This window comes from Theropithecus gelada, chromosome 2, assembly GCF_003255815.1.
Source record: "Theropithecus gelada isolate Dixy chromosome 2, Tgel_1.0, whole genome shotgun sequence".
Lineage (NCBI taxonomy): Eukaryota > Metazoa > Chordata > Mammalia > Primates > Cercopithecidae > Theropithecus > Theropithecus gelada.
In genome coordinates this window covers 103,870,508-103,884,408 of record NC_037669.1, presented here as the reverse complement: position 1 = coordinate 103,884,408, position 13,901 = coordinate 103,870,508, and the positions used below count along the sequence as shown (strand labels likewise).

Sequence of the window (13,901 nt, the reverse complement as noted above, 5' to 3'; positions counted from 1 at the left end):
AAAAGCAACAGAATTAAAGTGTCTGAGGCAGAATCAGTAAGGCTTGACAATGAGGTATGAGTGGTGAGAGAGAACACGGGTGAGTTTTACTCACATAAGAAGTACAGGTTAACTCAAGTAAAGGGAGATTTTACTGTATGGACACTCAGTTGTCTCCCAAACTGAAGTAGAGGCAAACCTCATTAGAACGGGAACTGGAAAGCCATCTAGAACCTGCATGTCCGTTCCATTATCTTCTTTTTCTCTGATTATAAGTAACCTGTGCTTCTCTGATTACCTCAAAATTTCTTTTTCCTTTCTTTTTTTTTTTTTTTTTTTTTTGAGATGTAGTTTCGCTCTTGTTGCCCAGGCTGGAGTGCAGTGGCGCAATCTCAGCTCGCCATAACATCCACCTCCTGGGTTCAAGCGATTCTCCTGCCTCAGCCTCCCAAGTAGCTGGGATTACAGGCACGCACCACCATTCCCAGTTAATTTTGTGTTTTTAGTAGAGACGGGGTTTCTCCATGTTGGTCAGGCTGCTCTCGAACTCCCGACCTCAGGTGATCTGCCCGACTTGGTCTCAGAATTTCTAATCCCTTATAACTCCAGTTCATTCATGAGCATGATGGCTGTTCTAGTCCCAATGTCAAATGGGTTTTCAGTTCAAACACCTATCACCAATGCATAATTTCTTCCTGGGGGAACTGACTGGCCAAGGTCATCACTTTAAATCTGGCCAATTTCAAATGTATAGCAGTAAATGGGCTACTCAAGTGTCCATCACTGGTCCAATCAGTTATTGCGAGAGGTCATGCTGTAGTATAAACCAAAGTCACCATTTACTGGTGCTTAACAAGTCCCACGCTAATATATTACTGAAGTCTCATAGCCATTCAGAAATACGCATTATTATCCCCACTTAGAGAAGAGAAGCCAAGGCCTAGAGAAGTTAACTGACTTGCCTAAAATCATATGACTAAATGATATTAAATGATAGAGGCAGAACTGAATGGAGGCTACCTTGGCTCAAAACACATCTCCTAACAGTGCCCATTCTGCAGGAACTGCATGCGGAGAGAGAGGTAGTGACTGGCATCTCTAATACATCTGGGCTTGAACATTCTGAATTTAAGCTATAGCTTAAATTCAATAAAAAATATACAGAATATAAAGTGGTGAGTATAAAGCAAGAGCTCTGGGAAGGAGACAAACTTGGGAGTCACTGAGATATATGAAGTCATAGGAATATAAAGAATTATCTTGAATGAATAAGAGAAAATTGCCCCAGACAGAATAGCTGCTTGTAAGGGCAAGGGGAGAGAAATTTATGAAAGATAGTGAAAAGGGAAAGTTAGAAGCAAAACCAAGAGTAATAGCATCATGGAATATAAAGGAAGAGAGATTTATTAAAAAGGAGATTATAAAAGTTCCAAATAGCAAAGAGATATTTTTTCTTAGCTTTAGAACATTTTTAAATTTTTATACATTTTATACATTGCATTAATACTGCGGTCTACATTTTACTTAAAGTTTTTCAAAATACTTACACAAGAATAAGTAAAAATATTTTGGTTTTCTTTACAAAAACAGAAAGAAAAAAAGCAGTAAGACATCCTCTAAAATTCACAATGTGAGGCAGTTAAATTTAGCTTCTGGGTTGTCACGTATGTAACTTGAACAACATGAGAAGATATTTTTATACTTAAACTACATGAGAAGATATTTTTATAAATTTTTTTCAGTAGATTTCAAAAGACTTTGCAAGCACTACATCTTCTTGATGATCCTTAGTCAAATAAGTTGATTCACATTCATTAACATTTTGAAAATGGGAATGCTAATTGAATATAGTGAATGACATGCCCAAAAATCAGGCAAGTGATTTTTCTGTCAGTGAAGGAACTGAAACCATTTCTATTTTGATTAAGACTGTACACACTTATTTTGTTTTATAATAAAAAAAAAAAGTGAAAAACAAAACAAGCCATCAAATCACTGACTTATGTAAGAAATCCCATCATAATTTTTAATGCAAGTGAACCATCTCCCTCACAAATTGTCCCTTTTAGAGAATGACATCAAGATATAAAGAGTACCTTATTATGACAATTAGATTTTTCAGTCAGGTCAGGAGACTGAGATCTGCTTCTGGGACTAGGCCACTCTTCACCAATCAAAGATGTCCTTAGGGAGACTTTGTTCAACTGTTGAATGTATAAGAAGAGCAGAAACTGTAGGGTGTCCACTGAAAGCTGTCCAAGAAGAAAATAAAAGATGAACAGACGTTTTAAAACATCAACCACTAGTCTAACAACTAAGTAGACATAGTAAATTCACGAGTTGGCTGATCCTAAAAAAAACAAACTTAGAAACATTGCTAGTTTTGATATGTATGTCTCTGATACCCAGATGTAGGAGTTTCTCTTCTTTTTTTTTTTTTTGAGACAGAGAGTTTTGCTCTTGTCGCCCAGGCTGGAGTGTAATGGTGCGATCTCAGCTCACTGCAACCTCCGCCTTCCTGGTTCAAGTGATTCTCCAGCCTCAGCCTCCTGAGTAGCTGGGATTACGGTGCCCACTACATCCAACTAATTTTTTGTATTTTTAGTAGAGATAGGGTTTCACCATGTTGGCCAGGCTGGTCTTGAACTCCTGACCCTCAGGTGATACACCCACCTCGGCCTCCCGAAGTACTGGGAATACAGGCATGAGCCACTGTGCCTGGCCAAGAGTTCCTAAAACTAATTAAGGTGGAATAACTTACCTTCACAGAAAGCTGTATAGCATCTATGGCTACAGAAATTATCTCCCAAAACTGATGAAAGGATGAAGTACATACATTTTTTAAGTACATTATTTCAGAAGTTTAACCTTACAGTTAAAAAAAAAAAAAACCCAACCTTAGTAATTTGAATAAATAAGTAGATGAAGTAAGAAGAAAATTAAGTTAAGACATAGAGGTTTAACTTAAGATTCATAAACTTATCAAGAAAGTTTAGGGTACCAGTGCAATCCCTGAAATTGTATGTAATTCTTCGGTATATGTGCATTTTTTAAGGAAGTAGGCCTCAGGTTTTCACCAAATTCTTAAAGGGGTGTTTGACTTAAAGACAAAAACAGTGTTGGTTTGATAGATGTATAGCCATTTCTTATTCAAGGAAGGGTGTGGTTGAAGCTCACGATTTGAAGCTCCTGATTACCCTCATCTACCTACCCCCAAACAGGAGAGGCAAAAAAGTAAAGTAATACATCTGGGTCTACAGCTATATTCACCCTGATTCCCAACTTGGCTAAAAACACTATCATCTGAGAAACTTAAAAGTACAGATTCTCGGGATCACCCAGACCTATTTTATCAACTGTCAATGTGAAGCCCCATGAATTTGTATATTTTATAACGTTTTACTTTCTTAATTGAACTCTTGAGATAATTGTAGACTGAGATACAGTTGTGAGAATTCACACAGAAAGATCCCATGTACGCTTTACCTGTCTTGCCAAACTATAGGACAGTATCACAATCAGGATATTGACACCGATACAGTCAAGATACAAGAACATTTCCATTAACAGAAGAATCTCTCATGTTGTTCTTCTACAGCCATACCCACTTCTCTGTCCCCCTCACCCCTTCCTTAGGCCCTTAGCAACCACTTACTTGTTCTCCATCTCTATAATTTTGTCATTTCAAGAATGTGAGGTAAATAGAATCATATAATATGTAGCCTTTTGGGATTGGCTTTTTTTCCGTAAGCATAATTCCCTGATTTTATATATACTTCCATTTTAAACAATTATTTGTTACATTATCATTGTTTCTCCATGGAGACTACAGGATCCTTGCCTTCTCCACATTTATACCCCTAGTAACTAGCAAAGCATCTGGTACATAAAAAGCACTAAAAAAATCTGGAACTTCCTGAAGGTTTTATTCATCTCTATACCCACAGCATCCACTACTATACTGAGTACACAGTAGATAATAAATATTTGATTAATGAATAAATGTACTGCCCTTTCCCTCTTCATTGCTTGACAAACTTCTTTTCAATTTCCAAAACGTTGTTTAGATATTACCCTATATGGCAGAGACTGCTAGATGCTTACTAAATACTTTTTATCTTCTTCCTGGGCATGCAATTAGATGGCATTTCCCATCTTCCCTTGCAGTTAGATATGGCACAAATGAATTACAGCAACTGAATGTGAATGAATTTATCTTTATCACTTTCAAGCCTAATCATAAAACTCCCAAAAGAAATGGAAGCAAAAGGACTCAGAGGCCCCAATGGGCATGGCTGTGGCAAACTGTATTATTATTTGCTATTGTTTACTTTCAAATTCTCTAAGAGGCTTATACAGCCCTACCCATGGCCATGGGATTTTCCTTATCTCCTGAAAGGTGGTTTACCTTCCCATCTTCATGGGAATAATGCCTCAGCCAATGGAATGAAAGCAGTCTTAGTTTATGTCAAATCTGAATAAAAGTTTTAAGAGGCATCATGAGTCCAGAAATAAACTCACACATATATAGTCAACTAATTTTCCACATAGGTGTCAAGAATACAAAATGGGGAATAGTCTCTTCAATAAATGATGCTGAGAAAACTGGATCTACACATGCAAAAGAATGAAATTGGGACCATAGCTTGTACCATATATAATCAACTCAAAATGGATGAAAGACTTAAATGTAAGAGGTGAAATGGTACAACTCCTAGAGAAAAGCAAGGAAAAAGCTCCTTGACATTGGTCTTGGTAATGATTTTTTGGATATGACACCAAAAGCACAGGCAACCAATGCAAAAAAAAGTGAATTATATCAAACTAAAAAGCTTCTGCACAACTAAGGAAACAATCAACAGAAGAAAAGGTAAACCATGTATCTGGTAAGGAGTTAATATCTAAAATATATAATGAACCCCTACAGCTCAATAGCAAGAAAAACCAAATAACATAATTAAAAAATGGACTATGGACCTGAATAGACATTTCTCCAATGAAGACATACAAATGGCCAACAGGTATATGAAAAGGTGCTCAATATCACTACTCATTAGGGAAATATAAAGCAAAACCACAATGAGATAATACCTCACACTTATTAACAAAAGATTAACAAGTATTACTAAGGATGTGAAGAAAAGGGAATCCTGGTACCCTGTTGGTGAGAATGTAAACTGGTATAGCCATTATAAAAAACTGCATAGAGGTTTCTCAAAAAATTAAAAATAGAACTACCATATGATCTAGCAATCCCACTTCTGGGTATTTATCCAAAGGAACTGAAATCAGGATCCTGGAAATACCTGCACTCCCATGTTCACTGCAGCATTATTGATAATGGCCAAGATATAGAAGCAGCCTAAATGTCCACAGATGGATGACTAGAGAAAGAAAACTTGGCATGCATATATAATGGAGTACCATTTGGCCTCAAAAAAGAAAGAAATCATGTTGGGTACAGCGGCTTATGCCTGTAATCCCAACACTTTGGGAGGCTGAGGTGGGAGGACCACTTGAGGCCAGGAGTTCAAGACCAGCCTGGGCAACACAGTGAGATCCCGACATCTATGAAAAAAATACAAACATTTGCCTGGTGTGATGGCACACACCTGTAGTCCTAACTACTCAGGAGCCTGAGGTGGAAGGACTGCTTGTGCCCAGAAATTCCAGACTATAGTGAGCTATGATTATATCCCTATACTCCAGCTTGGGCAACAGAGTGAGATCCTGTCTCCTAAAAAAATAAAAGAGAGAAATCCTGCCATTTTCAACAATATGGATGGACCTGGAGGACATTATGCTAAGTAAAATAAGCCAGATACAGAAAGACAAAACTATATAATCTCACGTATATGTGGAATCTAAAATAGTCAAACTCATAAAAACAGAGAGAAAGGTGACTGACAAGGGCTAGGAGGAGGGGGAAATGGGGAGGTGATGGTCGAAGGCTACAAAGTTTCCATTATGCAAGAAAATTAAGTCCTGAAGATCTACTCTACAGCATACTGCCTAGAGATAACAATTATATGTTGTATACTTAAAATTCTCTAAGACAGTAGATCTTATATTAAGTGTTCTTAACAGGAACATACACAAAATAACAAGAATAAAAGAGGAGGGGGAAACTATGGGGGGTGATGGGTATGTCTGTGTCCTTGATGGTCACGATGGTTTCACAGCATATACTTATCCCCAAACTTATTGAGCTGTATACATAAAATAAGAATTTAAAAAGAGCCATCATGAGCTTCCTCCGTTCTGTTGTTACTCCTTTCTGTTACAAGAACGAGAATGATCTACACAGAAGCTATTTCTTTAGCCTGTGTCCCTAAATGGGAAAACACAGAGCCTGGACAAATGCCATAGCAAAAATGAAACCCACATGTAAAATGGGCAAGAAATAAATCTTTTCCCCTGTAAGCCACTGGAATTTCACATTTGTTTGTTCTTAACAAATGAAAGTAGCTTTTAACAAAGCTGATTAATAGTGACTCCAAATGACAGAAACATGGAACCCTGGTCACTGCTTGGATGACAGCAGCCCAGAGATTTGTCCAGCCAAGAGCACCTGTGTTGGATTGCTGCCTGAATGAAAGCCACTGAAATACTGGGCTGTCTGTTACTATAATCAGCCTACTTGATTAACATACTTTCTCTGTGAAGTCTTTCCTGATTCACCAAAATAAATCAGTCTTTATTCAATTTATGTACTTTGCATATTCTTTTATCATACATATCACACTATTAAATAGCATCTCTTTTTTAATACCAGCTTCCTCTACTAGTCCATAAGCTCCATGAGGGCTGAGATGCTATTCTAACCATCTTTGAATCCTATCATGTAGCAGATGTTCATTTTAAAATAGTCAGGTGCTCTGACTGCAACATATCAGTTGTTCATAACACTCGTTCACCCTAAAATCTTTTTAAAGTCAGTAAAATCTTTCCCTTTTTCAATAACAGAGTTCCTGTAACATTACTGCTTTGGGAGTAGGTGAGTAAGGTCTGGTAAGTAAGGACTAATTCACTGAATACATGAAATACTGCCAAACTGGAACTACTACAACTCAAATAATATCTTGCGATTACAATGGCCATTGGCCTAAAACCTAAAATTTTACAGCTAATACAAAAATTAAGAATGGTTTATTGGGCCAGGCATAGTGGCTCATGCCTGTAATCCCAACATTTTGGGAGGTTGAGGCAGGAAGACTGCTTGAAGCCAGGAGTTCAAGACCAGCCTGGGCAACAAAGTGAGACTGTCTCTATTTAAAAATGTAAAAATTATAATACACACACACAAAAATTTTTTATTTAAAAAAGAATGGTTTCTTTCCAAAAGTAATTAAATATAACCACATATCAATCCATACCTGATTTCTCTGCTTTTCAACTTCCTCCTCAGACAGGCAGTTGGACAGAACCTCAGACCATTCCAGGCGCTCCTCAGGTGTCTTCACTGAAAGACTATCAAATATTTCGAAGTAAAGCCACGCCAGGTCCTTGGCCAACTGCAGCTTCCCACAAGCGATGTGCCTCCATGTTGACCAGTAGAGGCGCGGGTAAGCTCCTTCTGTGGCCCGGATTTGCACATAGGTGGATATCTTCCTGAGATAGTGAAGACTAAACTTGGATGGAGGGGGGACCTGCAAGGCACCCACTATAAAGGGTTCTGCTTTCACCCAGAGGAGAACGCTGGACTGATCCATATTATCTCTAAGGACATCTGGGTGAAAAGGCTTCTTTGCATACCTAGGAAATAAAGTTTCTTCATAAACTGATTTGAAACAAGTCTCATTTATGCATTTTTTTCTTGGAAGGTGACTCTCTCTCTCAACTGTGTTGCATGTATTACATCATCAGCTTAAAAGGCAGCTCTAGTACATCAACCAAGAGCAGAACAGTTTTTTTAACCAGATCACATTATAATCTGAGAAAAAAAATTTGTGATAAAACAAAATTATCTTACTCAAATTGTTAGAACTCCTTGTTTCAGGAAGTGGGTGTAGAAGCATGAAGTCTGAGTGAGATCCCAGGAAGAAAAGGAATGAGGGGAAAAAAGTCATCCTATCACAGGAAACCTTCTTCTACTCTGAGCGGGAACACTGGTCAAAATCAGGGAAATATATTTCACAAAGTTAAATCATTTACACAGAAGACAGTTGGTTAAAGATCTGGACATGTTAGCTGACCATATAAACTCAATATGAAGTGCTAACGTGAGGCAGCAGGCAAGAATGCTAATGTAAACACAGACTGCAAGAATAGATCAGGAGTTACAGCATCTTTATTCTCTGTAACAGTGAACCCACTCTGGCATATTCTACCCTGCTCAGTTCAGGTGTGATACTTTTAGATTTTGTTGTAACAATGATACATGATTTTTATGGAATGCTTATAAAATACAAAAACAGGGAATCATCCACAATCCCTCAAGTAAAGGGCAACTAATTAATATTTTATCGTATTTCCTTCTACTCTTTTTCTTTTCTTTTTTTTTTTTTTTTTTGAGATGGCATTTCCCTCTGTTGCTCAGGCTAGAGTGCAGTGGCATGATCTCAGCTCACTGCAACCTCCACCTCCCAGATTCAAGCGATTCTCCTGCCTCAGCCTCCCCAGTAGCTGGGACTACAGGTGCCCACCACCACGCCTGGCTAATTTTTGTACTTTTAGTAGAGATGGGTCTTCACTGTGTTGGCCAGGCTGGTCTCAAATTCCTGACCTCAAGTGATCCCTCACCTCAGCTTCCCAAAGTACTAGGATTACAGGAGTGAGCCACCATGCCCGGCCTCTTGTCTTTTTTCTACACATAAATTAGATGTTAGTTTTTGAATTTTCACAGTTGTGATGTTACATATACAATTCTGTACTATTTCAAAAGATTTACAGTATTCTAAACAAATGTATCCCATTTTGTTCAACTGTTCTCCCATTTTTAGACACTTTATTAGGTTTCAGATTTTTCACAAAAACAACATAGGCAAAATACTGATCATTACTGAAGTGGGGCGATGGGCACATGGGGGGCTCATTGATTCTATTTTTGTGTATGTTAAAAAATTTCATTACTAAAGTTCAAATGTTGTCACCAGTGTAAATAATGCTATCACAACCATCTTTCTTCATATTTTCTGCATTACAAATTATTTCCTTGAGAAAATTTTCAGATGTACTTTTGTGAAATGGAGTAATTGACATTTCTAAAGCTTGTGAAATATATTCTCGTTGCTTCCAAATGATTTTATCAAATTGTACCATCCTTTGACTATGGTAGCCACTTCACTGTGCACTCCTCAACATTAGCAACATCATTTTTTAAAAATCTAAAAAATCATTTAAAAAATGAATTATATGACTGATAAAAAATTTATTGTTATTATTATATTTTGCATTTGATTCTAAGAAAACTGTGCTTCTCTCTTTTTTTTTTTTTTTTTGAGATGGAGTCTTGCTCTGTTGCCCAGGCTAGAGTGCAGTAGCTGGTCTCGCCTCATTGCAACCTCCACCTCCCACGTTCAAACGATTCTCCTGCCTCAGCCTCCCAAGTAGCTGGGATTACAGGCTCCTGCCACCACGCCAGGCTAATTTTTGCATTTTTTTAGTAGAGAAAGGGTTTCACCATGTTGGCCAGGCTGGTCTTGAACTCCCTGACCTCAGGTGATCCGCCTGCCTTGGCCTCCCAAAATGCTGGGATTACAGGCGTGAGCCACCGCACCCGGCCTGCCAACTGCTTCTCTCGAGAATCATCTGTTCAGAAAAATAACTGACATCAATCAAGTGCTTACTATGTACCAGGTAGCATGCTAATCATTTTGCATACTTCACCCCCTTTCATCCTCACAACTACCTGGAGATACAGTACTTAAGACTGTACACATTTTCGATGAAAAAAATGAGGCTTAGCGAAATTACGAGATTTCCGTAAGGACACCTACTTAGCTGGCACAGCCCTGGATTAGGATTCGGGTCGACTTGAGAACTGCATTACTACAAATGTACTCTAGGAATCCAGTTTTGGGAGAATCTCTTAAAAACGGGAGTGGATCCAGAAGAGAATTTCCAGAATAAAGAGCCTTAGACAGGACGCCAGGTGAAAGAATCAGAGAGTGTAAACTCAAAAGATGGGCGTGGAAGGGCAAAAGGCAGCTGTCTTCCAATGTGGAGAGACTGGCGTCGTTTTGAGTAAAACCAGACGATGAAAGTTAGGCGAGGAAGACCTCGGTTCTCTCCAAAACGTAAAGAGGCTGCTCTGTGAGGTACTGAGCCCCTGTCAACAGCCAGATCCCAGGGATGAGCTCTCCATTCTAACTCTGAGAGTCGAGAGGGCTCAACCCGTAAACAAACACAAACTGGGGTTCTGACCCTGGCGGTGCGCCGGGGTTAAGGATTTTCAGGTCGGAAGATCGGTGTGGGTCTAAGGCAGTTGTACTGGGGCTTCGCTGCCACCCTGGACTTGATCCCGGGTGGGACTCTGCGTGGGCCGCCCCAGCGTCGCGACGAGACTTCAGGAACACAGACACCCACACTGACAGAGTCGGTAGCTGACCCGAGACGCGGCGAGCGCGAAGGCAGCCTCCTCGGCCCAAGCCTGCAGCCTGACTGACCCACACCGCCCTCCCCGGCGCCAGCCCGTGCGCGATTACCTGCTAAGGCAGGCGCCGCTCCGCCGCACTTCTCCGCGCGCCGCCGCAACCCGCGTCCGCTCGCTGGGCCCGCCCCTCCCGCGCGCCGCCGCCGCCGCCGCCGCCGCCGCCGCCGTGCCCACTGCGCAAGCGCGAGGCCCCGCACCACTGAGAACTGGCGGACCCCATTGCTAGAGCGGCAGATTGCGGTTTAAGCGCCTGAGAAAATCCGGGCTGGGGCCAAGAGTCCGCGACGGTGGCACCAGGAGCCAGACCCACCACTTTCTGGTGTTGCACCTTTCAACCCAGGGGGAGTAGGAAGCTTTCTGTTGCTCCACATAACTGTGGTCAGCCAATAGTTGCTGGTAAGATCAGCACACTTTCATCAGAAATACTACTAATGGCAGTTTGCATTTATAGAGCGCTTACTATGGTCTCAGCACTGTGTAAAGCAAATTTATATTTCCTCAGTGTTCTCAAGAGCCCTTTAGTACATTAGTTTTACTGATGAAGAAACTAGGGCGTAGAAAGGTGAAAGTAACAGAACCCTAAAGTCACACAAGAGATGGAGCCAAGATTCAAACCCAGGGCGTCTGAAGCGAGACTGGCACTCCCTACAGCCCCTCAGTGTCAACTCCTTATCTCTGTTAGCTTTTCCTCTGTGTTTCCACTTTCATGAAGCTTTTTCAGATTGCTGGGCAGAAGCCATCACTCCTTTCTTTAAACTTCCATTTGAGGATTTCTGGACGTTTCCTTCTTTTTTTAGTTCGTTTATGGCCTATTTAGGTACACACCTAAATATACAAAGGTAATTTAGACCATAAAATGCAATTTAGTTCCTCTTTTGTTTTTTAGTTCCTCCATTGTCCCTACTGGGTATCTTCCTGAAAGCAGGGGCTTCAAATTTACACAGACCTGGGTTAGGATCCAGGCTGCGCCACTTACTAGCTCAGTGACCTTGCTGTTATTTGTTGAGTACCACTGTGTGTCTGGCACAGTGGTAGATACTAGAATGACAGGAGTGAACAAAATAGACAAGGTCCTTGCTTTCTTGGAGTGTGTAACAGGGAGAATAGACAATACATATTAAGGAGTAAAATGAGATAATTTCAGATAGCGGTAAATGCTATGAAAATTGGGGGAGGGGGGGTCAGGGAAGGCCACGTTGTAGTGCCAAATTTGAGCCGAGGCCTGAAGAATAAGAAGCCAGCCATGCAATGATCACCATCCAAGTAACTTTTACTCAAAAATACTTCAGCACCTACTCCATGCCAGGCACTGTTCTAAGGTGCTGTCTTATACAGCTGTGAACAGAACAATATAGATTCATGCTCTCATGAAACTGGCATTTCAGTGTGTGCAGTCTAGGGACCAGGGATGAAAAAATAAAATAGGAGGCCGGGCGCGGTGGCTCATGCCTATAATCCCAGCAATTTGGGAGGCTGAGGCAGTTGGATCACTTGAGGTCAGGAGTTCGAGACCAGCCTGGCCAACATGGTTAAACCCAGTCTCTACTAAAAATGCAAAAAAATTAGACGTACACGGTGGTGTGCGTCTGGAGTCCCAGCTACTCGGAAGGCTGAGGCAGGAGAATCGCTTGAACCCGGGAGGCGGAGGTTACAGTGAGCCCAGATTGTGCCACTGCACTCCAGCCTGGGCAACAGAGCAAGACTCTGTCTCAGGAAAAAAAAAAGAAAAAAGAAAACAGGGTGGTGTAAGAGTAAGAACTCAGTAGGGGCTAATTTTGATTGATTGGTCAGGGAAGTCTTCTCTGAGGTGGTGACCTTTAAGCTGATACATGAGTTAAAGAAGGAATCACCCATGTTAAGACATGAGGGAGAGTACAGCGTTTCAGGCAAAGGGAACAGCTAACACAAAGGCCTTCGACAGGAATGTGCTTGGTGTATACAAAAAAGAAAGGAAGCAAGTTTTGCTGGAACATGGTTAGGAGCATAATAGGTGAGAGGACAAAGCATAAACGGCTTTGTAAACTAGCATAGAGCTGGGATTTTATTCTAAGTGCAAATGAAGAGCCATTCCAGGCTTTTAAACAGGGGAGTGACATGATTTGACTTTTATTTTTTATGTATTTTTTTTTTTTGAAATGGAGTCTCACTCTGTCGCCCAGGATGGAGTGCAGTGGCAGGAACTCAGGTCATTGCAACTTCCACCTCCCAGGTTCAAGCAATTCTCCTGCCTCAGCCTCCCGTGTAGCTGGGATTACAGGCGCTCGCCACCACACCCTGCTAATTTTTGTAGTTTTAGTAGAGACGGAGTTTCACCGTGTTGGCCAGGCTGGTCTCAAGCTCCTGACCTCAGGTGATCCGCCCATCTCAGCCTCCCAAAGTGCTGGGATTACAGGCGTCAGCCACCGCGCCCGGCCCTTAAAAAAAAAAAAAAGGAGTGAGGGACAGGGATGAGCAACATATATGAAGGTATTAAGGAAGATATTAAGAGTGGAGACAAGGAGGCCAGTTAGGAGGCCCTGGCCAGGTGAGAGATACACTGTGATCCAGAGACCTAGTAATGGAGATGTAGTGAACAGATTCAAGTATAGTTCAGAGGTAAAGATTTGGATAGCTTATATATGAAAGGAGTAAAAACACCTAGAGCTTTGTCCTGATCAACTAGGTGTTGTGTAACTGTGATGAGCAAAATCGGGGGGGAAGACGGGGAATCAAAGACTTATGCTCGAACAGTAATAATGGTTTTTATTCATTGCCTGCTTACTATACGCCAGACGATTTACAGATTTTTTTTCCCTGTTAAAATTCACAGAACTGCCAATAAGTGCTTTGCCTTAGTTTTGTTGATAAAGAAACTTAGGCTCAGACTTGGGAGGAGGGGAGGAGTAAGGAGTCTCACCACTGAGAAGCGGTGCAAGCCGAATCCGCACTTAAGTCGGTCAGTCATCACTGTCGCCTTTCCGAGACTTATGGAGTTGCTTGGAGAACGTAAAATAAGAGTCCTAAGCAATGCGTCCGATGTACAGTTGGGGAATAACTGTCCCCGCTCATTCTGCCGCTGTTCCCTCATTCTGCTCCCGCATTCGGCGCGTAGCTGAGTATGAATGAAATTCCAGACTTGAAACACAGAGAAAACTTCTCTCCCACAATTGGTTGGTGCTGGGGAGGAGCCTCCTGATTGGTGGAAAGTTCGAGGAAGTGGGTGAGTCGGGAGGATTTCGTGTACCTCAGGTGCCCTTACTCGGACCAGCCCCCTACCATTACGTAATTTTCTACGACTCGGGGTAGCTCGGGCAGAGCGGGTTCCTGCAGCGGCGCGACCCTCTGACGT

General features: G+C 41.3%; 1 protein-coding gene across 3 annotated transcripts in view; it reads right to left on the bottom strand.

Moving 5' to 3' along the window:
* Positions 1-13,901, bottom strand: part of TBCCD1 (TBCC domain containing 1) — a 24,125-nt gene extending 10,224 nt beyond the window's left edge. Inside the window, exons 1-3 of one of the 3 annotated variants that reach the window (XM_025376960.1) lie at positions 13,470-13,901; positions 7,356-7,734; positions 2,076-2,231 (exon numbers count right to left, since the gene is read on the bottom strand). In XM_025376960.1, the coding sequence (XP_025232745.1) occupies positions 2,076-2,231; positions 7,356-7,691 (492 nt within the window). In that variant the 5' untranslated portion in view covers positions 7,692-7,734; positions 13,470-13,901. Of the gene's footprint in view, positions 1-2,075; positions 2,232-7,355; positions 7,735-10,625; positions 10,698-13,469 lie in introns of those variants that run through there. The other 2 variants (XM_025376959.1, XM_025376961.1) reach the window with 2 other exon arrangements.